The following is a 24,365-nucleotide window of genomic DNA, read 5'->3' as shown; positions in this document are numbered from 1 at the left end:
TAACTGTAAAGACTGGCCAGTTATACCTCACACATTTCAACACATACATTCACTATATTTTAACCAGATTCAAGACCTTATAGACAATTCTGTGCCTTAATTATATACACAATTTTAAGAACCATCCCAACCACAAAGGCACTAAAATTTTTATGTATTTGGGATGTGATCAATTATTTTGCTTTTAAGACTCAGAAGTATCTGGCCATTATCAATGCTTAATGTAGAAATTTAGATGTCATTGTATCTTCCATTCTTCTTCTATCAAGAAGTTATTCTGAGTAAAGAAGGGATTTACTTTTTTTGTACATTTTTTTTTAGCCGTTTATGAAAACAATTTGTAAAGATAAAAACCTAGCATTAGCCTATAAGGGACATGCACTTTTGTCTTGAGTGATATAAAATCGAAACTTGAAGCCAAACTTCTCAAATAGGTTTTCCCTTTACTAGATAAATGACCTGAAAATGGTCAACATACCCAGCAACTTCCACACTATTACAGGCCATCTTATTTTCTAAATATTGTCTTAGATATTAACATTCCGGAAAAGGGCAAAAGAAAAAAACCCTTTAAAATAATTTTCTATTTCTTCTGAAATAAACTTAATCTGTAAAAATTATCTTACACCTATAAAAATTCCTTAATCAAATTAAGCCGGCATTAATCCACAAATTAATATGGTTTTTAATGGTTCAAAATACCTATTTTCTTTTAGTTTAACTAAGTTTCATCCCTATAAATAAACTCCAAAAAATTCAAGTCTGATTATTGTGATAGTGGTATGAAGCATATGACAAAAATGTTATCCAGAAACTAATAAACCAGCTCCTTTCCACAATAAAATATTTCTCAATGATCACTATAAGCATCCCATTTAAAATTTCATTGAAAACATTTTGGTCATCTACACAAAAAAAGTTTAGTCATCTGAAATTGCAGATTAACCTTATTCACAAAGTAAAATTTTAAATTAAAATCAAGATTCTTGGTGACTTGCTGTCTCCCAATGTTATTATTGATAAAATGATAACTGATTCTTTACTATACTGTATCATGTTTCTTAAAGGAAAGGTAATTGTCTAAAAAATAACCCATTAAAAATATTTGGTGTTACGTACTACAAGTAGAATCATTACATTTAACCATTTAACAAAAGTTTAATTTTTCTTTCATTTTTGGCAGTGAAATGTGGACATCTTTCTCCAACATGAACACATTAAGGAGACACATGTATTTTCAACAAGAGAAATTTTAACTTTTCATGGCAAAATTGACTGTTGTCAGTAGTATTTTAACTGAGCAGGGTAACACCATGTTGCAGCCTCTCTTCCACGGAACAAAAATAACTTTGAATCGGAGGGAAAAGAATGGCCAGTTTTAACCAGAGATAATTTTTTTAAATTCACATTTTCACAACAATATGACATACATAGATTCGGACAGTTAGTCATTAACACAGAATGGTGTAATATTTTACACTGTGATATTTGGAGAAATGTTTCTAGAGGGTAACTGGCAGATTGTGCAGAAAGTAGCAGTCCATGCTTCCAGGTGTAAATATGGAAAACAAGCTTCTGCTCACAGCCTCAAGAAAGGTGGGTGCTCCAGAAGGACAGACTGCCCCATTTTAAAAGGTAGACCATGAAAACAATTCCTAGTTCCTAAACTCTGTTATCTCTTAATAGTTTCTCTCTCTCTCCCTCTCTCTCTTTTTTGAGACAGGGTCTTACAGCTTACTGCAGCCTCAAACTCCTGGGCTCAAGCCATTTTCCTGCCTCAGCCTCCTGAGTAGCTGGGACTACAGGCACATGTGACCACACTCAGCTAATTTTTTTTTTTTGAGTTGGGAGTCTCACTGTTGCCCAGACTGGAGTGCAGTGGCATGCTCACAGCCACCACAGCCTCGACCTGCTGGGTTCAGGCAATCCTTCCACCTCAGCCTTCCAAGTAGCTGGAACTACAGACGCACGCCACCATGCTCGGCTAATTTTTGTGATTTATTGTAGAGACGAGGTCTCACCAAGTTGCCCAGGCTGGTCTCAAACCCCAGACTCAGGCAATCCTCTCGCCTCGGCCTCCCAAAGTGCTGGGATTACAGGCTGAGTCACCGTGCCCGGCCTCAGCTAATTTAAAAAAAAAATTTCATAGAGGTGGGGCCTTGCTTTGTTGCTCAGGTTGGTCTCGAACTCCTGGCCTCAAGCAATCCTCTCACCTCAGCCTCCCAAAGTGCTGGGATTATAGGTCCGAGCCACTACACCTGGCTAATAGTTTTTCTTCTAATATTCTTTTCTGCCAGCCATCAGGCTCCTGCCAGCAATTAACTTCCACAATGAGATGACTCAGATTCCCATTCTTTCAACACTAAAAAGGACATCTTATAAAAGATACACAGAATAAAGATATTTTATACAGAAGCAGTAAAAAATTTACAACTGAAGCAGTGCCAGAAATCAGGTTAACAGCTTATATGAAGCTGCAAATTGACTGGAAGGGACTTTGAGATCAGAAGTCTGGCCTAAGGTGCGTGCAAACTTTACCATAAAACAGTAGAATCTCAAGCACAAGTAAGTTCAAACACTGAAAGAAGTGGAAAACTCCCTAAAAGGCAATAATAAAGGAAGAGACCCTTTTTGCCTCATAAGTTAAAAATCACAAGACAAATTAAAGACTGTTCACATGGGCAGTACTGTACATTATCAATCCTAAACTGACCTTATGACTCTTGTCTGTCATAGAAACCCACAAACAGCACAGAGGGTAAGATATTCCAAATGGACCAATTACGAAAAGGGTTCCAGTTATCCAATAACTATGGCTATCAATTTAGTCTGGCCTGGGGCTGCTTTTTACAGGGAGGTGGCCTCCCATGGCGCACAATATGTTTTTCTAAGCTGTCCAGGATGGCCACAGCAATCTGCTGGACGTGGGGATCAGTGTGTTCATGATCTTTGATGTTGTATAAATGCTGCAATCCTCCTTCTTCAATCAGCATGCTGCAATACCTTGAAGCTGGAAGAAAACAGGAGAAATGGTTTTTCTTAAAACTCTTAAAAACTGTCCCACAAAAAAATGAGTTCTTACAGGCTTTTTTTTTAGCTGTTTTATTTATATATTATTATGATTTTTATTATTTTTTTGAAAACTGAGATAGATGGGAGTCGTGCTATGTTGCCCAGGCTGGTCTTGAACTCTTGGACTCAAGCAATCCTCCTGCCTCGGCCTCCCAAGTGGTGGGATTACGGACGTGAGCCACCACACCTGGCCATAACTGCTTTATTATTGATCACTAACATGCTACAACTTGATAAACACCTCTATAATGATGTTATATCTACAATGCAAGGCCTATAGACAATAGTATTAAATAAATTAATAAATAGCTCAATTAATTTTTCTAAGCTCAAGACATACACAATCTGAAAAAATAAAAATAAAAATGATCAGAATCACTAGTATCTTATCTTTGAACCAAAATTGCAGATAAGATAAGTGCTGTTATACTTTTTTTTATTTTTTATTTTTTGAGTTGGAGTCTCACTCTGTTGCCCAGACTGGAGTGCAGAGGCCGCTCCTGGCCACTGAAGCCTCAACCTGCTGGGCTCCGGCAATCCTTCCGCCTCAGCCTTCCAAGTAGCTGGAACGACAGGTGCACGCTACCATGCCCAGCTAGTTTTTTGATTTATTGTAGAGATGAGGGCTCGCCAAGTTGCCCAGGTGGGTCTCGAACCCGCGGGCTCAGACAATCCACTCTCCTCAGCCTCCTAAGGCACGGTATTACAAGCTGAGCCACCAAGCCTGGCCTGTTATACTTTTTATACTTTTTTTAATTGTTTTTTTTTTTTTTTTTTTTAGTTGGAGTCACACTCTGTTGTCCAGGCTGGAGTGCAGTGACATGCTCACGGTCCCGCAGCCTCGACCTGCTGAGTTCAGGCAATCTTTCTGCTTCAGCCTTCCAAGTAGCTGGAACTACAGGCGTGTGCTTCCATGTCTGGCTTATTTTTTTGATGTATTGTAGAGGTGAGGTCTTGCCAAATTGCCCAGGCGGGTCGTGAACCCCTGAGCTCGAGCAATCCTCTCACCTCAGCCTCCCAAAGTGCTGAGACTACAGGTTTGAGCCACCGCGCCTGGCTTTTTATACATTTTTATACATTTTCTATGTTTTTAAAAAACTTAATAGTATTCATACTGCACATGCAATTTTGAAAATTTTCAAAACATTGCATTGTCTTTTGTTTTTAAAGATATTTCTTCTTTTTTACACATTTTTTTTTTTTGAGTTGGAGTCTCACTGCTGGGCTCCAGCAATCCTTCCACCTCAGCCTTCCAAATAGCTGGAACTACAGGTGCGTGCTACTACGCCCGGCTAATTTTTTCATTTATTGTAGAGATGAGGTCTCGCCAAGTTGCCCAGGTGGGTCTTGAACCTGTGGGCTCAGGAAATTCACTCACCTCGGCCTCCCAAGGCAATATTTTATTTTATTGTAGAGACAAGCTCTCGCCAAGTTGCCCGGGTTGATCTCAAACCCATGGGCTCAGGCAATCCACTCACCTTGGCCTCCCAAAGTGCTGAGATTACAGGCTGAGCCACTGAGCCCGGCTATACATATGATTTTTCAAGGTTCTTTGTTTCAGTCATTTTTATTAAAATATAATTTACACAAAATAAAATGAACCATTTAAAATCTTCGGTTTGATGAGTTTTGACAAATGTATTATACATGTGTAACTACCAGCACAATTAGTTTAGAGCATATTTTCATTAACTGAAAGTTTCCTTGTATACCTCTGTAGTCAGCCTCCCCTGCACCCCTCAACCCAGGCACCACCGCGCCTGGCATATTTCTGAAGTTTCTATTCTGGTCCATTGCACTCTTTGTCTAAAAACACTGTCTCGATTACTATAATTTTATAGTATGTCATGAAGTCAAGTAGTAGAAGTATAAATTAAAGCAAAATTAAAATCAGGATCAAGCTGGGTGTGGTGGCTCACGCTTGTAATCCCAGCACTTTGGGAGGCAGAGGCCAGAGGATTGCTTCAGTCCAGGGATTCGAGACCAGCCTGGGCAATTTGGCGAGACCTTGTCTCTACAATAAATCAAAAAAATTAGCCAGGCATGGTGGCGCATGCCTGTGGTTCCAACTTCTTGGAAGGCTGACCTGGAAGGATCACCTGAGCCCAGCAGGTCGAGGCTGCAGTAGCCATGAGTGTGCTACTACACTCCAGCCTGGATAACAGAGTGAGACTCCTACTCAAAAAAAAGTCAGGATCAGAGTCCAGGTGTGTGGCTCATGCCTGTAATTCTAGCAGTTTTGGTGGTCGAATCAGGAGGATTGTTTGAATCTGGAGTTCAAGACCAGCCTGAGTAACACAGACCCTGTCTATATTTAAATTGTAAAAAAACAACTGAGCACAGTGGCTCTTGTCTGTAATCCCAGCACTTTGGGAGGCTGAGGCAGGAAGATTGCTTGAGCCCAGGAGTTCAAGACCAGCCTGGGCAAGATAATAAGATCTGGTCTCTACAATAAATTAAAAAAATTAGCCAAGCTCAGTGGCACGTACCTGTAGTTTCAACTACTTTGAAGGTTGAGGCGGAGGGATCCCCTGAGCCCAGCAGGTCGAGGATGCAGTGGCCTTGAGCATGTCACTGCACTCCAGCCTGGGTGACACAGTGAGACTTTGACAAAAAAAGAAAAAAGAAAGAAAGAAGGAAAGAGAGAGAGAGAGAGAGAGAGAGAGGGAGGGAGGGAGGGAGGGAGGGAGGGAGGGAAGGGAAGGGAAAGGAAAGAAAGGAAAGAAAGGAAAGAAAGGAAAGGAAAGAAAGGGAAGAAAGGAAGAATAAAGGAAAAGACAATAAAAATAAAACTCAACCAAAGCTTAGCATGGTTGTGACACCGAGATGGGAGGATCACTTGAGTCATGGAGTTTGAGACCAGCCTGGGCAACATGGTCACCTATTTCTTTTGTTTTGTTTTTTTTGAGTTGGAGTCCCACTCAGTCGCCCAGACTGGAGTACAGTGGCACGCTCCCGGCCACCGCAGCCTCGATCCACTAGGCTCCGGCAATCCTTCTGCCTCAGCCTTCCAAGTAGCTGGAACTACAGGTGCACGCTACCACGCCCAGCTAATTTTTTGATTTATTGTAGAGATGAGGTCTCGCCAAATTGCCCAGGCGGGTCTCAAACACGTGGGCTCAGGCCATCCACTCACCTCAGCCTCCCAAAGCGTGGGATTACAGGCTTAGCCACCAAGCTCGACTGTCAAACCTATTTCTAAAATACACAAGTAAACAAATAAAACCTAAAAAAAGAATAACGTAAAACTTTTTTTTGAATTTTATTTTAAAAATTTATTTTTATTATTATTTTTTTTGAGTTGGAGTCTCACTCTGTTGCCCAGACTGGAGTGCAGTGGCCGCTCCCGGCCACCGCAGCCGCAACCTGCTGGGCTCTGGCGATTCTTCCGCCTCAGCCTTCCAAGTAGCTGGAACTACAGGCGTACGCTACCATGCCCGGCTAGTTTTTTTTTTATTTATTGTAGAGATGAGGTCTCGTCAAGTTGCCCAGGCGGGTCTCGAACCCGTGGGCTCAGGCAATCCACTCACCTCAGCCACCCAAAGGCGCGGGATTATAGGCTGAGCCACCGAGCCCAGCTAAAAAAATTTTTTTTGAGATGAAACCTTGTGCTTCCCAGGCTGGTCTTGAACTTCTGAGCTCAAGCAGTCCTTCTACCTAAGCCTTCCAAAGTGCTGGGATTGCCAGCACAAGCCATCACCCTGTCAGTAAAACTATTTTTATTCGCAGATAGCATAATCCCCTATGTAGAAAATTCCATTTAGTTAGGCTTCCTTTAATGCCTCTCAGCAATGCTTTGTTATTTTCAGTGCACATATCTTGCGTATCTTTGTCAGCTATCCCTATGTATTTTATAGTTTTTAATGCAACGATAAATGTCATCTTTCTATTTACATTTGTTGTTGCTAGGATACAGACGTAGCAGATCTGTATATGCTGATCTTGTATCCTGGAAATTTGCTAAACTCACTTATTAGAGATTTAGTTGTCCTTTTGTAAATTCTATGGGATTTTACTAAGTATGTTCTATGTGTTTCTTATTTCAAATAATTTGAATATTAATAAATAACTGAAAAAGTCATATCACAACTTTTAAAAAAGAATAATATGGAAACTGATTCTAATGCTTTGTTTCTCCAGAGACCATGGGTACTCAGAGTGACATCTTGAACAACAGAAGTTTGGGTGAATGAGACATGGGCACTAGAATGTACCATAAGCAGTGGATCTACTTATGACCTTTTAGTCAACAAATGAACTCACTGTGGGCTTTTTTTTTGAGTCAGACTCTCCCTCTATTGCCTAGACTGGAGTGGAATGCTCACAGCCACTGCAGCCTTGACCTGCTGTGCTCAGGCAATCCTTCTGTCTTAGCCTTCCAAGTAGCTGGAACTACACATTCGTACCACCACACCCAGCTACCTTCTTAGGATTTATTTTAGAGACAAGGTGTCGCCAAGTTGCCCAGGCTGGTCTCCAACCCCTGGGCTCAGACAATCCTCTCGCCTCCATCTCCCAAAGTGCTGGGACTACAGGCATAAGCTACCACGCCCAGCTCACTGTGGGCTCTTAATCTTTAAATTCCATGAGGTTAGAACAACATCTCATTCACCACCGTCATTCAGTACTGCCAAAGTCATTTGGAAGGAATATATTTATTTTATAATCTAAGATTATCTTACGTTGTATCTTTAAAAGTCAGTGTCCTTAAAAATCATTTAAATATACAATTTAGAAAAGGCTATGCTGTGAAAGGAGAATTTTATTTGAAAAAGAAAAACATTGTTCTCTTTTGTGTTACATACGATTCTTGCTGCAGACATGTTGCATGGCCCAAACTGCCCATAGTTGGACTCCTGGTGTTGTGAAACAGCCAAGTAATGGGAAAAATGGATTAAAGGACCTAGAGGTTCAAAGGAAAAGAATCAAAGTTACATTCCATACTTAGCATCATTTCTAAAGTAGTGATTCCTAAACTTTTCATTTTCAAAATTTTGTTCTGTTATATCTAGACTAATATAAATGAACTACAGAACATGTTTCCTTTGTCTCAGTCATTTCAGAAAAGATTGCATTCAGACATGTATTAGTACAGAAGATGGGAGGTGAGTAGAACATAGTATTAAAAAAAAGAAAAAAAACTTTTTTTTTTGAGTAAGTCTCATTGTGTCCCCCAGGCTGGGGTGCAGTAGCACGCTCATGGCCACTGCAACCTTGACCTGCTTGCCTCTGCCTCCCAAAGTGCTGGGATTACAGGCATGAGCCACGGTGCCTGGCCAGGAATGATCTCCAGGCAAGCAAAATAGCTAGGTTATTGGCTTAATATTAATTATCATAGTAATTACCTGTATGCTACCATCTCACACTCTGGAGTTGGCCATTTCAAAATAGCTGAATGCTGGAAGACACAAAACACACAAGAAAGGATTATTAAAATATTTATTTAGCATTGCATCATTTATTACATTATGAGGCTTTGATAGTTTAATCACTATGAACATTGTCTGTTTGTATGTTTCCAGAGAACACCAGGACCCTACCAAGTCATCCAGAAGAGAATTCCTCTGGCTTCGGCTCAATGTCCAAGCTTGTTCACCTCTGGATATTAAATGGGCAATAATTCCAGCTGCGAAGTAACTGACTTCCACTTCAACACTGTGTAGGAGACTACTGATGTGGTCTATAAAATCCTTCCACATTAGTTCAGAATGCAATTCTTGTACTTCAGCAATATTGTTCTGGAAAAAAAGATGTAAAAATTAAAGTAGTATGTATAGAAAATGGTTAAGACAACTGTTTTCAGACACTGGGCAACAGGCAATGCAGGAAGGTAAGTGAAAAGTATTTCCCTGAGGGAAAGTATTCAAATGGGGCAGTTCCCAGACTGCAATTAATGTAAGGAAAACCCAAAGAGAATGTAGCAGTTTTGTTGAGACAGAGATCATAGTACACGGTGGCCAAGCTACAAAACTTTGTAGTAGGCCAGACGTGGTGACTCAAGCGTGTAATCCCAGCACTTTGGGAGGCCGAGGTGAGGTGATTGCCTGAGCCCGCAATCAAAAAATTAAAAATTATAAATAAAAAAAGTTAACCAGGCAGGGTATTGCATGCCTGTAGTTCCAGCTGCTTGGAAGGTTGAGGTGGAAGGATTGCCTGAGCCCAGCAGGTCAACGCTGAGATGGCCCTGAGGGTGACACTGACTCCAGCCTGGGTGATGGAGTAAGACTCCAACTCAAAAAAAAAAAACAAAAAAAAAAACCCAAAAAACCAAAAAACTTTGTAGCAGAGTACTAGGGGAAAAAAAAAAATTATACTAAAAAAAAAAAAAGGTGGGCGTAGTGGCTCACACCTATAATCCCAGCACTTTGGGAGGTTAAGGTTAGAGGATTGCCTGAGCCCACAGGTTCAAGAACAGCCTGGGCAACTTGGCAAGAACTCATCTCTACAATAAATCAAAAAATTAGCTGGGTATGGTAGTGTGCCCCTGTAGTTCCAGCTACTTGGAAGGTTGAGGCGGAAGTATTGCCAGAGCCCAGCAGGTCGAGGTTGCCAGTGGCTGTGAGTGTGCCTCTGTACTCCAGCCTGGGCCACAGAGTGAGACTCCAACTCAAAAAAAAAAGCTAAAATAAATATAATTCAGATGAAATAAAAGCATAAACACGAGGAAAGGAAAAAGAAGATATAGAAAAGACCTAAATGTCACTTATTTTTCTTTCTCTAAACCACACCCACTAATATACATGCATATATACCCCCTAAATCTAAAAAAAAAAAAAAAAAAAAGCCAGGCTCAGTGGCTCAGCCTGTAATCCCACACTTTGGGAGACTGAGGTGAGTGGCTTGCCTGAGCCCACGGGTTCAAGACCCGCCTGGGCAACTTGGCGAGACCTCATCTCTACAATAAATAAAAAAAAAAAAATAGCCGGGAATGGTAGCGTGTGCCTGTAGTTCCAGCTACTTGCAAGGCTAAGGCAGAAGGATCACCGGAGCCCGGCAGGTTGAGGCTGCAGTGGCCAGGAGCATCCCACTGCACTCCAGTCTAGGTGACAGAGTAAGACTCCAACTCAAAAAAAAAAAAAAATTTTAGTGAACTAAAAAACACAGGAATAGAAAACATCCAAACAACAAAAGTACGGGGGGGGCAAACCCCACTAGAAAAAAATCTAGTGAAGGAATTCTTTGACCTGTGGGACAATATCAAGACTAACATACTGGTAATTGAAGTCATAGAAGGACAGGAGAGTAGAGAGGGTATGAAAAATGAAATTTGAAGAAATAATGGCCAGAAATTTTCCAAGTTTGATGAAAACCATAAACCAAAAGAAATAAAATCTGAGTGAAAACTCACTGTCAGCATACCTACAGGGTAAGACATGCCAAAAAAAAAAAAAAAAAAGAGTGAGGAATATGTGAGTAAATATAAAAACCTCATTTTATATTCTCATTTTAAAATATATTTTATTGGGCTGGCTATGGTAGCTCATGTCTGTAATCCCAGAACTCTGGGAGAACAGGGCAGGAGAATTACTTGAGCCAAGGAGTTTGAGACCAGCCTGGGCAACAAAGTGAGACCTTGTCTCTATAAAAAGTTAAAAAATTAGCTGGGCATGGTGGCACATGCCTGTGGTCCCAACTACTCAAGAGGTTGAGGTGGGGGAATTGCTTGAGCCTAGGAGGTCGAGGTTGCAGTGATCTGTGATTGCGCCACTGCAATCCAGCCTAGGCAACAGAGCAAGATCCTAACTGCTCCCTCTACTCCCTAAAAAGAAAATCTATTTTACTGAAGATTGACAAGGAATCCTGTTTTTGGCTGAGATGAGTAAAAATGGTCAGATTTAAACTTCTGCCTGAAACAACTAAAAAAAAAAAACCAATTAAACATGAAACAGCAGTTTTCAAGATACTAGACATTAGGCAATAAAGGACATCGATTTTCAGAGATGGAAAACAAAGTGAAATATTCCCTTGAGTTTCCAGGTTGTGGCACAGGGACATAGAAATGAAGTAGAGTCCAGTGAACTCATGGAGCAGAGGAGATGAAGCTAAGAGTCTGCAGAGACTAAGGTGATTCATAGGACAGTACACCAGGGAGAAGAAAACTGCACAGAAAGAGAATTCAGCTGGGCGCAGTGGCTCATACCTGTAATCCCAGCAGCTTGGGAGGCCAAGGTGAAAGTATTGCCTGAGCCCAAAGGTTCGAGACCAGCTTGGGCAACTTGGGGAGACACTGTCTCTACAATAAATAAAAAAATCAGACCAGGCACAGTGGCTCACGTTTGTAATCCCAGCACTTCGGGAGTCGGAGGTGAAAGGATTGCCTGAGCCCAGGGGTTCAAGACCAGCCTGGGCAACATGGTGAGACCTCGTCTCTACAATAAATCAAAAAATTAACTGGGCCTGTGGTGGTGCAAGCCTATAGTTCCAGCTACTTGAAAGGCTGAGGTGGAAGGATTGCCTGAGCCCACCTGGTGGAGGCTGTGGTGGCCATGAGCGTGTGCCACTGCATTCCAGCCTGGATGACAAAGTGAGACTCCCACTCAAAAAAAAAAAGAAAAGAAAATCAGCCTTGTGTGGTGGCGCATGCTTGTGTCCAGCTACTTGGAATATTGAGGCGGAAGGATTGCCTGAGCTCAGCAGGTCGAGGCTATGGTAGCCGTGAGCATGATATTGCACTCCAGCCTGGGTGACAGAGACTCCTACTCAGGAAAAAAAAAGAGAGAGAATCCAGAGATCTGCAGAGTCCCATTCAATTCAGCAAATTCAGCAGAGTACTGATCAGAGCATGAACATGAGTAAACTATCTGAGGGCACAAAAAGAACCACCAAAAAGAATTAGAGAAAAGTGCAGAGTGCTCACACAGAACCAGGAATGGAGCTTGTTCTTACCATCAGGTATAAAAAAACTCTTCATTCACAGGGCACTGGAGAGAGTACTCAGGAAGACCTTGTTTCAGCAGTAGAGAATAATTAGCCCTAGCCTGATCACTGCTCTGTAACCTCCTAATAAATCATAAAAGCAGACTCAAATGATCAAACTGTTTAAAAGTAAGTTAACTCTATGCCAGAACAAAGCTCAAGAATATTCATAAAAATAAAAAAATATTCATATCCAAAAAGGTGAAATTCCCAACGTCTGGGATCCAATCCAAAACTACCAAGCAGAATGGGAGAAAATATTTGCTAATCACACATATGATAAGGGATTAATATTCAGACTACACAGCAAACCCCTAAAACTCAACAACAACAAAAACTCCTCCAATTTTAAAATAGGAATAGGACTTGAAAAGATATTTCTCTAAAGAAACATACAAAAGTCAATAAACACATTAAAAGATGCTCAACATCACTAATCATTAGAGAAATGTAAACCAAAATGATGAGATATTACTTTGCATCCATTAGAATGGCTACTAACAACAACAACAACAACAAAAACTAGAAAATAACAAGTGCTGGTGAGAATATGAAGAAATTAGAACGTGAAGTATTGGTGGGAAAGTAAAATTATATAGCCACTGTGGAAAACCGCATGGCACTTCCTAAAAAAAATTAAAAATAGAATTACTGGCCAGGTTCAGTGGCTCAGTCTGTAATCCTAGCACTTTGGGAGGCTGAGGCGAGTGGATTGCCTGAGCCCACAGGTTCGAGACCAGCCCAGGCAGCTTGGCGAAACCTTGACTCTACAATAAATCAAATATTAGCCAGGTGTGGTAGCATGCCCCTGTAGTTCCGGCTACTTGGAAGGCTGAGGTGGAAGGATCGCCGGTGCCCAGTAGGTCAATGCTGGGGAGGCCGTGAGTGTTCCACTGCACTCTAGCCTGGGTGACAGAGTGAGACTCCAACTCAAAAAAAAAAAGAATACCATGTATATGAGGCAGCAATTACACTTCTGGGTATATACCAAAAGAAGTGAAAGCAGGGTATTTTTTTTTCCTTTTTCATTTTCTTTCTTATTTATTTATTGTTTTCTGTAGAGACAAGGTCTTACTCTGTTGCCCAGGCTGGTCTCAAACTCCTGGCCTCAAGTGATCCTCCTGCCTCAGCCTCCCAAAGTGCTGGGATGACAGGTGTGAGCCACCATGCCCGGCTGAAAGCAGAGTTTGAAAGAGACATTTGTACATCCATATTCATAGCAGCATTATTCACAATAGCTAAAACATAAGCAACCCAAGTGTCTGTTGAAAGATGGATAGATAAAGAAAATGTAGAATATACATTCAATAAAATATCATTCAGCTTTACAAAGGGAGGAAATTCTGACATATCCTACAACATGGATGAAGCTTGAGGACACTGTGCAAGTTAAATAACCCAATCATAAAAAAAAGACAAATACTGTATGATTCCACATATATGAGATTGTTGGAGGTGTCAAAATCAGAAAGACAGAAAACAGAATGTTGGTTGCCAGGGACTGGAGGAGGGAGGAAATGAAGTGTTATTATTTTGTGTTACATGGCTTTTACAAAAAAAAAAAAAAAAATTTTTTTTAAGTTAAAGAGAAAGCATTTGACAAACTCCAATACTCGTTCATGATAAAAACAAAACAATGGCTGGATGTGGTGGCTCACACCTGTAATCCCAGCACTTTAGAAGGTAGAGGTGAGAGAACTGCCTGAGTCCAGGGGTTTGAGACCAACCTGGGCAACTTGTCGAGACTTTGCCTCTATAATAAATTTAAAAATTAGCCAGGCGTGGTGGTACACACCTGTGGTTCCAGCTACCTGAAAGGCTGAGGAAGAAGTATCACCTGAGCCCAGCAGGTCGAGGCTGCAGTGGCCATAAGCATGCCACTGCAATCCAGCCTGCACGACAGTGAGTGAGACTCCGACTCAAAAAAAAAAAAAAATTTATTAAAAATCTATACCTGTGCTTCCTTCGGCAGTACATATACTAAAATTGGAACAATACAGAGAAGATTAGCATGGCCCCTGCGCAAGGATGACATGCAAATTCGTGAAGCATTCCATATTTTTAAAAAAAATCTATACCTAACATCAAAAAAAATCAAATTTAATGGTGAGAGACTAAATATTTTCCCCCTAAGACTGGGAAGGAGGCAAGGATGTTTCTTGTTAATGAAAAATCACATTGGACAAAATAAACAGAAATCAATTTTATTGTGATACTATTATCAGCAATAGAAGAGAGTACAAACCAACTACAGATAGGTAACTCTCCTGAAAAAAGGTGGAGAGTTTTACTTTTTTTGTTTTGAGTTGGAGTCTTACTCTGTCACCCAGGCTGGAGTTAAGTGGCACGCTTGTAGCCACCACAGCCTCAACCTGCTGGGCTCAGGCGATCCTTCCGCCTCAGCCTTTCAAGTAGCTGGAACTACACGCCTGGCTAATGTTTTGACTGAGTGTAGAAATGAGGTCTTCCAGAGTTGCCCAGGCTGGTCTCGAACCTGGGGGGTCAGGCAATCCTCTCACCTGGGCCTTCCAAAGTGCTGGAATTGCAGGCATGAGCCACCATGCCCAGCAAGAGTTTTAATTTAATTTTTTTTTAGAAGGCACTAGGTCTCCCTATGTTGCCCAGGCCAGACTTGAACTCCTGGGCTCAAGTCATTCTTCCACCTCCCCCTCTAAAGTAGCTGGGACTACAGGGTGAAGGTAGAGAGGTTTTAAACACTGGGATGAGATGGTGGAAAAGTTACTGGAGGACATTACAGGGAGGTTGATCAATGGGATATGTCAAGCACATTGAGTTATGTCTGAGTTTGCAAATATTTTTCTCTGTGATTAGGCCATTCCTTGTTTGCTAACTGGTGCCCTTTGAAATTATGCCTTAGCCTCCCAGGGACAGGGAGATTGGCATACTATCTCTTTTAATGTTCACATTTCAAAAAGATGGTTCCTAGGTCCTTGAGAAAGACATTTCCTAGGTTGTAACACTGGCAAGAGGGTGGGAAAAAATTTACATACATTTAAAAGAAATAGAGAAAGAATTTATAATTATAAGCTTCCTAAGCTAATGCTCTAAGAAAAGGGAGATCAGGATCCAGTGTCAGGTAAAACACACTTGAGATTCAATATATATAGAAAGAAGCCTTCCCAGAGTTTTCTTTATCTCACAAAAAATGCAGAAACTTCTGAGAGTGAGGCTGCCACGAATCCCCTTTCAGGAGAAATTCTGGCCAGGATAAAAATAACAGAGAAGACCACTGGCATGCACACAAACAAACATCATCACAAACTCTCTTATCTCTCATTTATTCCCCTAGAAACGGATTTGTTCTTCCTGGTTAAAAAATAAGGAAAGGACCTCAATAAGTATTTCTCCAAAGAAGACATACAAGTAGCCAATAAACACATGAAAAGATGCTCAACATCACAATCATTAGAGAAATACAAATCAAAACTACAAAGATACCACCTTACCCCAATTAGAATGGCTACTATCAAAAAAAAAAAAAAACAGAGCCAGGTATAGTAGCTCACGCCTGTAATGTCAACACTTTGAGAGGCCTTGGGAAGAGGATTGCCTGCGCTCAGGAACTCAAGACCAGCCTGGGCAACATGGTGAAACCTCATTTCTAATAAAATAAATAAATAAATAAAATAAAATAAAAATTAGAAAAAAAAGTATTTGCTGGGCTCGGTGGCTAAGCCTGTAATCCCGCACCTTTGGGAGGCTGTGAGTGGATTGCCTGAGCCCGCGGGTTTGAGACCCGCCTGGACAGGTGAGACCTCATTTCTACAATAAATCAAAAAAAAATTAGCCGGGCACGGTAGCGCGTGCCTAGTTCCAGCTACTTGGAAGGCTGAGGCGGAAGGATTGCCGGAGCCCGCAGGTCAAGGCTGCGGTGGCCGGGAGTGGCTACTGCACTCCAGTCTGGGCAACAGTGAGACTCTAACTCAAAAAAAAGAAAAAGAAGAAAAAAAAGTATTTAAAAAAACCAGAAAATAGTGCTCGTAAGCATGCAGAGAAATTGGAACTCTTGTGCACTGTTGGTGGGAATGTAAAATGATACAGTCACTATACAAAACAGTATGGGGGTTCCTCAAAATTCAAAAGTAGAATTATCAAATGATACAGCAATTCTACTTCTGAATATAGACCCAAAAGAATTTAAAGTAGCCGGGTGTGGTGGCTCATACCTATAATCCCAGTACTTTGGGAGGCGGAACCGAGAAGACTGCCTGAGCCCAGGGGTCCGAGACCAGCCTGGGCAACTTAGGGAGACCTCATCTTTAACAATAAATCAAGAAAAATTAGCTGGGCCTGGTGGCGTGTAGCTGTATAGTTCCAGCTACTTGGGAAGCTAAGGCAGAAGGATTTGCCTGAGCCCAGGAGATCGAGGTAGCGGTAGTCACGAGCATGCCATTGCACTCCAGCCTGGGTGTCAAAAAAAAAGGAATTAAAAAGTAGGGTCTTGAAGCCGGGCTCGGTGGCTCAGCCTGCAATCCCACGCCTTTGGGAGGCTGAAGTGAGTGGATTGCCTGAGCCCGTGGCTTTGAGACCCACCCAGGCAACTTGGCGAGACCTCATCGCTACAATAAATAAAAAATTAGCCGGGCATGGTAGCGCACGCCTGTAGTTCTGGCTACTTGGAAGGCTGAGGCGGAAGGATCACCAGAGCCCAGCAGGTCGAGGCTGTGGTGGCCGGGAGCGGCCACTGCACTCCAGTCTGGGCGACAGAGTGAGACTCCAACTCAAAAAAAAACAAAAAACAAAAAAAAAGTAGGGTCTTGAAAAGATATTCGCATACCCATCTTTACAGGAGCATTATTCACAACAGCTAAAATGTAGAAGCAACCCAAGTACTCAAGAACAGAGGGATGGAGAAGGAAAATATGGTCTATACATACAATGGAATATTATTCAGTTTTAAAAGGAGGGAAATTCTGACATACGCTACAACATAGATGAATCTTGAGGATATTCTGCTAAGTTAAACAAGCTAGTCTCAAAAGGACAAATACTATATGATTCTACCTATATGAAGTAGAGTAGTTAAAATCACAGAGATAGAACATAGAATGGTGGTGGCCAGGGGCTGTAGAAAGGAGGAATAGAGAGTTAATGGTTACAGAGTTTCAGTTTTACACGATGAAAATAATTATGGAGATGGGTGGTGGTGATGGTTGCACAACCACTGAACTGAATACGTAAAAATAGCTAAGATGATTTTATGTTATGTGCATTTTACCATAATTTCAAAAACAACACTTTTTTTTTTTTGAGTTGAGGTCTCAACTCTGCTGCCCAGGCTAAAGTGCAGTGGAATGCTCACGGCCACCACAGCCTTGACCTGCTGGGCTTCGGCGATCCTTCCATTTTAGGCTTCCAAGTAGGTGGAGCTACAGGCATGTGCCACCATGCCTAGCTAATTTTTTTATTTTTTTTTTTGAGTTGGAGTCTCACTCTTCACCCAGACTGGAATGCAGTGGCTGCTCCCGGCCACCGCAGCCTCGACCTGCTGGGCTCCAGCGATCCTTCCGCCTCAGCCTTCCGAGTAGCCGGAATTACAGGCATGCGCTACCAGGCCCGGCTGATTTTTTGATTTATTGTAGAGATGAGGTCTCGCCAAGTTGCCCAGGCGGGTTTCAAACCCACGGGCTCAGGCAATCCACTCACCTCAGCCTCCCAAAGGCGCGGGATTACAGGCTGAGCCACCGAGCCTGGCTTTTTGATTTATTGTAGAGATGAGATCTCGTCAAGTTGTCCAGGCTGGTCTTGAACCCCTGGACTCAGGCAATCCTCTTGCCTCCATCTCCCAAAGTGCTGGAATTACAGGCATAAGCAACCATGCCCATCAATGAAGTTTTTAAAACACAAAACCCAAGCATACAAAGCATCAGGAAAACATGACTCATAATGAAGAGAATAATTAATCATGTGAAACTGACCAAAACTGACAGAGATGTTAAAATGAGCAGAGAAGGGTATTAAAATAGTTATTAACAATTATTTCAGACCAGGCACAGTGGCTCATGCCTATAATCCCAGCAATTTGGGAGGCCGAGGTGAGAGGATTGCCTGAGTCCACAGGTTCGAGGCTAGCCTGGGCAACTTGGCAAGACCTCATTTCTACAATAAATCAAAAAATTAGCCAGGTGTGGTGGTGTGTACCTGTAGTTCCAGCTACCTGGAAGGCTAAAGCAGAAGGATCACCTGAGCTTGGCAGGTCGAGGCTATGGTGGCCATGAGCGTGCCTGGGTGAGAGAATGAGACTCTGAACTCCAGCCTGGGTGAGAGAATGAGACTCTGACTGAAAAAAAAAAAGAGAGATCTAATCTCTACAATAAATCAAAAAATTAGCTAGACTTGTGGTATGTGCCTGTAGTTCGAGCTACTCAGAAGGCTGAGGCTAAAGGATCGCCTGAGCCTAACAGGTTGAGGTTGCAGTAGCCTTAAGTGTGCCACTGCACTCTAGCCTGGGCAGTAGGGTGAGACTCCAATTCAAAATAATAATAATAATAGCAATAATGCAAAGATAAATAGCCATTAAGCCAAGCAAGGAGATAAAATGGAATCATAACAAATATTCAAACCAAAAGAAGGCAGAAAAAGGGAAGAAAATAAAGAACAGATGGGACAGAAAACAATACCAAGGTGATGAACTCAAATTTAACCATATCAAAATCATATTAATGAAAAAACTAAAAGTAGAACTACCATATGATCCAGCAAGCCTACTGTAGGGTATATAGCTAAATGAATTGAAATCAGTGTGTCGAAGAGATACATGCACTCTCATATTTATTGTAGCGTTATTCACAGTAGTCAAGTCATTGAGTCAACCTAAGTATCTATCAAGGGATGAAGGAATAAGCAAAATGTGGTATGCATAAACAATGGAATATAACTTAACCTTAAAAAAGAAGGAAAACCTAGCCGGGCTCGGTGGCTCAGCCTGTAATCCCGTGCCTTTGGGAGGCTGAGGTGAGTGGATTGCCTGAGCCCGCGGGTTCGAGACCCGCCTGGGCAGCGAGACCTCATCTCTACAATAAATCAAAAAAATCAGCCGGGCGTGGTAGCACATGCCTGTAATTCCGGATACTTGGAAGGCTGAGGCGGAAGGATCGCCAGAGCCCAGCAGGTCGAGGCTGCGGTGGCCGGGAGCGGCCACTGCACTCCAGTCTGGGCGACCAAGTGAGACTCCAACTCAAAAAAAAAAAAAGAAGGAAAACTTGTCATTTGCGACAACCTTGATGAAAGTGACGGATATTATCCTAAGTCAAATAAGCCAGACACAGAAAGATAAATATTAAACTATCTCACTTATATGTGGAATCTAAAATGTTGACTGGGTGCAGTGGCTCATGTAAGAAACAAAGACTTAAGGTGGTCCATTTTCAGACTAAGTAGATAGCTTTGAAGGGAAAATTACTAACAGCCAAACTTGCCTGATGGCGTGAAGAATAAACTAGCAAGAAAGCTTTTACTGAACAACTTCCTCCCCTCAAGAAAGTCTGCCAAAACCAATGGCCCAAGGGGCCAAGGAACCAATAATGCCCCACAAACCCACCAACAGGGGGGACACGACACCTTATTCAATCCAGCACCTTTCAAAAGAATAGTAAAACTTAAGTGATGTCTGCAAAGACTCTACACCTCACAGTACTCAGCCAATGAGGAAATGGGGGAGGGACTTGCACGCTAGGGAATAAATTGTTTGTTGTAATCTTTCCAAGTATGCCTGCCTACCAGATACCTGATTTTGCAAGACTGCCATTAAAGTCACACTACTGCGGCATTCCGCGTCTCCGGGTCCATCCATTGATTTTGGAAGAGTGAGTTTGTTTCTCACAGTTCATGTCTGTGATCCCAGCATTTTGGGAGGCCAAGGCAGGAGGACTGCTTGAGCCCAGGAGTTTGAGAGCATCCTAGGCAATATAGAAAGACCTCACCTCTAAAAAAAAAATTAAATAATGAGCCAGGTGTGGTAGCACATCTATAGACCCAGCTATTCAGGAGGCTGAGGCTTAAGGATATCCTGCACCCTGGAGGTCAAGGCTGTGGTGAGTTGTAATCATGCCACTACACTCCAGCCTGGGTGACAGAATGAGACTTAAACTCAGAAAAAAAGAGAAAATAAATAAAGAATAAAATGTCAAGCTGATAGTTGTAGAGAGTAGAATGGGGTAACCAGAGGTTGGGGGCCAGGGAGAATGGAGAGATGTTGGTTAAAGGATACAAAGTTTCAGTTAGAAGGAATAAATTTTTGAAATCTATTGCCCAACACAGTTACTACAGTAAATAAAAATGTACTATATATTTCAAAATTGCTAAGAGCACATTCTAAATGCTCTCACTATAAAAAGTAAGTATTTGAGGTGATGAACATATTAATTAGCTTGATTTAATCATTCCACAATGTATACAAACATCAAAATATCGTTGTACTCCATAAATACATACAATTATTTATAAATTTTTAAAGATCACAGTAAATGTAAATGGTCCTAATACTCTAAATAAAAAGAGATTTTCAAACTGGATAAAAAAGCAGGATACAAAATATATGCTATCTACAAAAAACACACATTAAATATAAAGACAAGTATAGGTTAAAAGTAAAGGATGAAAACAGAAATACCATGCTAACACTAGTCAAAAGAAACCCAGAATGGCTAAATTAATATCAAAGTAGACTTCAAAGAAAAAGATATTACCAGGAAAAAAAGTCATTTCAAAATGGTAAAAGAATTCATTCATCAGGAGAACATAATCATAATTCTAAGAGTTTTAAAATACATGAAGCAAAAATTGATGGAATTGTGAGGAGAAACAGATAAATCCACAATTATAGTCAGAGATTTCAAAACTCCTTTGTCAAAAATGGATAGAACAAGTAGGGGAAATATTAGTAAGGATGTGGTAGTCTAGTGTAGTATCAACCAACTAGACCTAATTGTCAATTATGGAACACTATACCCAACAGCACAATATACATTGCTCTCAAGTGCACGTGGAAAATACATCAAAATAGATCATATTCTTGACCATACACAAGTCTCAATAAACTCAGAAGGATTCAAATCAAACAAAGCATATTCTCTAACCACAAAGAACTGAATTAGAATCAATATCACAAATTATCTTAAAAATCTTTAAATCAGCCAGGTGCGGTGGCTCATGTCTGTAATCCCAGCACATTGGGAGGCAGAGGTAAGATGACTGCCTGAGTCCAGGGGTTCGTGACCAGCCTGGGCAACTTGGTGAGACCTCATCTCTACAATAAATCAAAAAAACTAGTCGAGCATATGTAGTTCCACGTACTTGGAAGGCTGAGGTTGAAGGATCGCCTGAGCCCAGCAGGCTGGGGTTGTGATGGCCAAGAGCATGCTACTGAACTCTAGCCTGGGTGACAGAGTGAGACTCCAACTCAAAAAAAAAAAAAAAAAAAAAAATCAAAAAATTAGCCCGGTGTGGTAGTACACACCTGTAGTTCTAGCTACCTGGAAGGCTGAGGCGAAAGAATCGCCTAAGCCTAACAGGTTGACACTGGGTGGTTGTGAGCATGCCACTGTACTCCAGCCTGGGTGACGGAATGAGACTCCAATTAAAAAAAAAAATTGCTGGTGGCATACGACTGTAGTTCCAGCTACCTGGAAGGTGAGGCGGAAGGATCACCTGAGCCCAGGAAATTAAGGCTGCGATGGCCATAGGCGACACAGTGAGACTCTGACTAAAACAAACAAACAAAAAAACCAAAACAAAGTAAAACATGCTCAATGTGAAATTTTATACAATATCAAAAACTAGAGAGAAAAGTGTATATATATATTTAAGCAAGGTAGGAACTCCAAGAAATTTAGAATAGAAGCAACTGGTAAAATAATTCTGGAAGTAGTACAGTCATTTTAGTTTTATTTTAGTTTTGGCTCTAATCCTGCTGCACTTTGCTAAATAGTGTAATCTTTTACCTCTTTTTTTTTTAAAGATGTGGGGTATAATTCAGGATTAGGTATACAAGTGGTCATTGTACAGGTAAAGTTTGGGCCTCCCTTTGGTCCCCACTTTGCCTGGTTTGAGTTCAGGTGCCCTTATTGATGTTGTGTTCCCCGCCCCCTACCTTGGCAATATCCTGTTACTGCCAGTCCCTTTCTTATAGTATTATGATAAATGTTCAGAGTTCTTTTACCTCTTAATCATTAGCAAAAAATAGAACCGGCCTACCAGGTTTACGACCTGGTAATTATTTTAAGTCACTTAAGCATGTCCAGTCCTAATTGTTCTTCTAAGTATCTATGTCTCCAGTAATGGTGTATTGTTATCAGTCTTCCATAACCAGCCTCTGGCCCACCACCTGGAGTCACAAGATATCGCTGCCTAGAGATGTCTAGAAACAAGACTTATGAGTACTGAATGCGGTGGCTCATGCCTGTAATCCCAATACTTTGGGAGGCAGAGGCAAGAGGATTGCCTGAGTCCCAGGTTTGAGATCAGCCTGGGCAATATGGCGAGACCTCATCTCTACAATTAATTAAAAAATTAGCCGGGCTTGGTGGCGTGCACCTGTAGTTCCAGCTACTTGGAAGGCTGAGGCAGAAGGATCACCTGAGCCCAGCAGGTCGAGGCTGTGCTGGCTGTGAGCGTCCCGCTGCACTCTAGCCTAGGAGACAGAGTGAGACTCTGCCTCAAAAAAAAGAAAGAAACAAGACTTATGTTATCTCCATCAAAGAATGCAATCTCTAAACTTTCTTCTTAGCCCAAAGACCCTTTCAAGGGCCTTAAATATACCCAGCTCCCCAACCTTTGGGGCCATGTTTGCCTATGAACATTGGCCCCTTTCTGTCTGTGGATAATAATACTTTCTCTGTGTTGCAAGAGAAAGGTAAACTTTGCCTCTGTTTACCCTTTCAATTGATATATTTTTCCTTTTTTTTTTTTTTTTTTTGTGAGTTGGAGTCTCACTCGGTCGCCCAGACTGGAGTGCAGTGGCTGCGCCCGGCCACCGCAGCCTCGCCTGCTGGGCTCCGGCAATCCTTCCACCTCAGCCTTCCAAGTAGCCGGAATTACAGGCATGCGCTACCATGCCTAGCTGATTTTTTGATTTATTGTAGAGATGAGGTCTCGCTGCCCAAGCGGGTCTCGAACCCGCGGGCTCAGGCAATCCACTCACCTCAGCCTCCCAAAGGCGCGGGATTACAGACTGAGCCACCGAGCCTGGCCTATTTTTCCTTTTAATGTGGCAAAAATCTTAATGTGTATATAGTTGTATAGACTTTTCATATTTAATAATTGTATTTATTTTCCAATGTCATTAAGTGATTACAAATATCAGCGGAAATGTTCAATGTATTACCTCAGACAGAAAATAATTATAGCTTGAACTCAGCAGAAAAGCTTATATCTTACCAAAAGTCCTAGAACTTTTTGTTGAATGGATGACTCAGTTGGAAAAGACTGTAAAAATAAAAACAAACATATAAGTATCTAAAGAACCAATTTAACAAATAAACATATAAATAAGTCAATACATATTAAAAACTCTAATCTAAAATCCCATGCTAACCTCTAGAACTCTCATGAAGAGTTCTAACCCTTGATTTTCAATAAAGTGTCTACAGGTGGTTGGTGACTCATCTGTGAGGTTCCAAAGTGCACTCAAAGTAAACTTCAACGTAGTGTCCACTGAATTTTGATTGGTTTTCTGCTTCACTATTTGAAGAAGTTGCTGAAAAAGGAAAACATAATTAATTTTTCACTTTTGAATTATTATTACAACTTGTAATAACAACTGCAAGATCAGCAAATTATACCCTTTATTATAGTACTGTTTGTCCTCATTTTTCAGGAGAAGAAATTGAGTCTGAGAAATATTAAATAATTTTATCATAGTCAACGTAGTAAGAGAAAGTAAAAATTGGAAGATTTAATTCTATCCAACTTCAAGTTTTCCTTAAGAAAAAAAGAAAAGGCAAACTACACACAAGGGTAAGAAATTTAAAGTTTATATTGAATGTAAAGATAATAGCTTTGCAATTCCATTTGTAAATTCTATCATAGCTTTACCCTAAGAAGTTTAAGTTTGAAAGGTAAATAGTTTAAAAACTCCATAAGGCGTCCATAATCTCACTTTTGGACTACATTTTGGGGGGTAAAAGGAAGCTCTGCTAAAACAGACATAAGAAAACATGAATGAACACTATTACGAAAGGTTAGATAAAATTCAGGAAAAATAAATTTTTTTTTTTTTTTTTTTGAGTTGGAATCTCACTCTGTCGCCCAGACTGGAGTACAGTGGCCGCTCCCAGCCACCATAGCCTCGACCTGCTGGGCTCCGGTGATCCTTCCACCTCAGCCTTCCGAGTAGCCGGAATTACAGGCATCTGCTG

The 24,365-nt window shown here is 41.2% G+C and overlaps 1 protein-coding gene across 1 annotated transcript in view; it reads right to left on the bottom strand.

The window, feature by feature from the left end:
• Window positions 1-1,138: 1,138 nt before the first annotated feature.
• The window catches only part of ZYG11B (zyg-11 family member B, cell cycle regulator), a 65,034-nt gene continuing 41,807 nt past the window's right edge, over window positions 1,139-24,365 (bottom strand). The window contains exons 8-14 of the mRNA XM_008067559.2: window positions 23,543-23,704; window positions 23,386-23,433; window positions 8,613-8,810; window positions 8,418-8,470; window positions 7,878-7,975; window positions 2,257-3,010; window positions 1,139-1,676 (exon numbers count right to left, since the gene is read on the bottom strand). Of these exons, the coding sequence (XP_008065750.1) occupies window positions 2,820-3,010; window positions 7,878-7,975; window positions 8,418-8,470; window positions 8,613-8,810; window positions 23,386-23,433; window positions 23,543-23,704 (750 nt within the window). The 3' untranslated portion in view covers window positions 1,139-1,676; window positions 2,257-2,819. The remainder of the gene's footprint in view (window positions 1,677-2,256; window positions 3,011-7,877; window positions 7,976-8,417; window positions 8,471-8,612; window positions 8,811-23,385; window positions 23,434-23,542; window positions 23,705-24,365) is intronic.

The sequence above is a fragment of the Carlito syrichta genome, unplaced genomic scaffold (assembly GCF_000164805.1).
Source record: "Carlito syrichta isolate Samal-C Ts95f unplaced genomic scaffold, Tarsius_syrichta-2.0.1 Scaffold309703, whole genome shotgun sequence".
NCBI classification, from domain to species: domain Eukaryota; kingdom Metazoa; phylum Chordata; class Mammalia; order Primates; family Tarsiidae; genus Carlito; species Carlito syrichta.
The sequence above is the reverse complement of the archived record's forward strand: the minus strand, read 5'-3'. Positions and strand labels throughout refer to the sequence as shown.